The sequence below is a fragment of the Rhagoletis zephyria genome, unplaced genomic scaffold, assembly GCF_001687245.7.
Source record: "Rhagoletis zephyria isolate East Lansing unplaced genomic scaffold, Rhagoletis_zephyria_1.1 Rzeph_scaffold_02085, whole genome shotgun sequence".
NCBI lineage: Eukaryota > Metazoa > Arthropoda > Insecta > Diptera > Tephritidae > Rhagoletis > Rhagoletis zephyria.
Genome location: NW_016159169.1, coordinates 29,521 through 32,382, shown reverse-complemented (window position 1 = coordinate 32,382; position 2,862 = coordinate 29,521). Strand labels below are relative to the sequence as shown.

General features: G+C 34.2%; 1 protein-coding gene across 2 annotated transcripts in view; it reads left to right on the top strand.

Moving 5' to 3' along the window:
- Positions 1 to 2,862, top strand: part of LOC108365971 (facilitated trehalose transporter Tret1) — a 28,894-nt gene that overhangs the window by 18,247 nt on the left and 7,785 nt on the right. For both annotated transcript variants that reach the window (XM_017620213.1, XM_017620212.1), the window contains 5 exons: positions 945 to 1,090; positions 1,327 to 1,437; positions 1,696 to 1,781; positions 1,846 to 1,962; positions 2,020 to 2,514. In XM_017620213.1, coding sequence (XP_017475702.1) covers positions 1,335 to 1,437; positions 1,696 to 1,781; positions 1,846 to 1,962; positions 2,020 to 2,514 — 801 coding nt within the window. In that variant the 5' untranslated portion in view covers positions 945 to 1,090; positions 1,327 to 1,334. The remainder of the gene's footprint in view (positions 1 to 944; positions 1,091 to 1,326; positions 1,438 to 1,695; positions 1,782 to 1,845; positions 1,963 to 2,019; positions 2,515 to 2,862) is intronic.

Below are 2,862 nucleotides of genomic sequence, written 5' to 3'. Positions count from 1 at the left end.
TGCAAGTCTACATGAAACCCTAGAAAATTGATTTGTATGCAACGTACCGAAGTCTGAAAGTTAAAATTTAAAAACGTCTGGAATTGTCCGACTCAGTGGTTGCTTAGATTGTAGATATATCTGCATATAAAACTTTCAACCTTTTAATCAGATTTTTTTCAATTTCTAAATAGTGTAAGCTTGTAGTAGCAAGGAGTTTTGGTTTTTGGCAATTTTTTAGGCGAATTTTCGTCCATTAAAAAAAAGTTTTGGAATATAAGTACATTGTATGAAACAAATGCAAAACGCCTTCAACCAAAAAAAATCTTAAAAATAAACTTTAAAACTTTTCTTTATACTAGAATTCAATGAGCTGCAAACCTGCATATTCAAAAAATTCTAGGAAATTTGATTAAAAAGTTGAAAATTTGCATGAAAGTTTAAATATTAGCAGACAAAATTGTATACAATTCTCTGTACCAATACTTTTTGCCGTGAATGTACATATCTTTGTAATTGTCAGGGTTTTTTACAAGTATATGCTAAAAACGAAACCGCTTTCATAAATAAGGTTTTATNGTTTGTCGTGAATGTACATATCTTTGTAATTGTCAGGGTTTTTTACAAGTATATGCTAAAAACGAAACCGCTTTCATAAATAAGGTTTTATCAATAAGAATGAAAGAATGGAAAGAACAAGTTACTGCTGATTGGTATTCATTAGTACTTATGTTTAAATTGAATATTTAATCAAATCCGCGTCATTCAATTCCATCGAAGTGAATTGACTTCAAGTACAAAGGGTTCATTAAACCCTTAAAGCCCTCATAAAATAATAACTAAATTTTATATATATTTTGTATGGACATATATCAGCATGCAAGCATTTCTTTTCAATTTTCAAACAATGTGCATATTTAGATTGTTTCTTTTTTAACCTTAAAGTATCCATTATTTAATTCCAGCACCGTTAACAGCCAGCCGTATTTCATACAAAATGGCAACAGAAACCCTTCATCCGACATTGCTGGTGATCCTCTAGAGATTAGTAATTTTCGGCGGGCATTACCACAATTTTTAGCTGTAAGCGCTAAGAATATATTACTTTTTGGTAAATAAAAAAAAATTTTAATTATAATTGATTGAACATTTATTTCTAAACTTCCATAACAAGAACAATTAAAATATTAACATACCCATTATTTTTTCCTACAGTGTATGGTATGACGCTTGGCTTTCCCACCATTGTANAAAAAATGTTAATTATAATTGATTGAACATTTATTTCTAAACTTCCATTACAATAACAATTAAAATATTAACATACCCATATATTTTTTCCTACAGTGTATGGTATGACGCTTGGCTTTCCCACCATTGTAATACCCGCCATACAGGGCGGTGAGGGGCGTGAACCTAGTGATATAGTGTTAAATAGAGATGAAATATCTTGGTTTAGTAAGTATAGAAAATGAAACGAGGCTTTATACTAACCGAATATGGCAAATGAAAATATATTGCGCGTTTGATGGGAGAATTACGTATTTTGAAAATTCAAAATTTCAATAAAGTTAACTATAACCAAATGAATTGCAAAGACAAATCGATTTCTTCATTGCTATCGATTGCAATACCTATAAAAAAATCATTGCCCGCTAATAATATTCAATATCTAAGCGAATAAAACCACATACTACTTTTTAATATTCCTTTCAGGTTCTATAAATTTAATTTGTGTGCCTTTGGGTTGTCTTTTTTCGGGTCTTCTTACACAACCGATTGGCAAGCGACGCGCTATGCAGGTGAGTAATCATACTCTTTTCTACTTCCTACTCTTTCCACTATTGAGTACTAATATTTTTTTAGTTGGTCAATTTGCCAATTTTGGCGTCATGGCTTCTCTTCCACTTTTCGACGCGTACTGAGCACCTTTACGCTGCACTGTGTTTGAGCGGACTTGGCGGTGGTCTAATGGAAGCGCCGGTATTCTTACATATTTTATTTAATTAAAAGCAATTAAACTTTTTCCATTGTTCCCAGGTACTGACGTATGTCGCCGAAATTACCGAACCCAAGTACCGTGGCATTCTATCGGCGCTCGGCTCCACCTGTGTCATCACCGGTGTTTTCATACAATTCATTTTGGGCTCTTTGTTGGATTGGCGTACAATAGCCGCTTTGAGTTCTGCCTTTCCGATTATTTGTATAATTGCGCTGTGCTTTGTGCCCGAGAGTCCCACATGGCTGATACGCGAACATCGTTTCCGTGAGGCTGTCAAATCGTTGCAGTGGCTGCGTGGTTGGGTACCGGAATATATGATTGAAGCTGAATTTAATCGACTCTATGAGGAGTTAATAACACAGCCGGCTCTGGAGGAAGCTGTAGAAAATCACGGCGATAAGCCGTCGAAGTGCGCCAGTCGCTTCAGAATGTTTCGCAAGCGTTCATTTTTGGCGCCATTTTTGTTGGTCACATTTACATTTTTTACGGGACATTTTTCTGGCAAGACAAGTCTGCAAACGTACGCTGTGCAGGTGAGTGAGAAAATAGGTTTGTTCGTCGAGCAAAAAACGATTTGCCCAAATCACGTTCGTGCAGACCAAAAAATTATCCAACACTCAAAAATTGTGAGAGCAAAGTGACAGTTCTCTTGGAGAGAAGTTGCAAATTCTTGCTGGAAAAAATTTTGCCAGCAAGAATTTGCAAACACGAAAAACATGTGGTTGTGGCGCATGGTTGCATTTTTGTCTACAATAATTTGAATAAATTAGTTCGTTAAATTTAAAAATTTATAAACACGAGCGATTTTTTTATGAAAAAAGGAAGTAAATAATTGTTGATATAATTAATTTAGTTAATTCCAATGATTTGAACTTAATTCG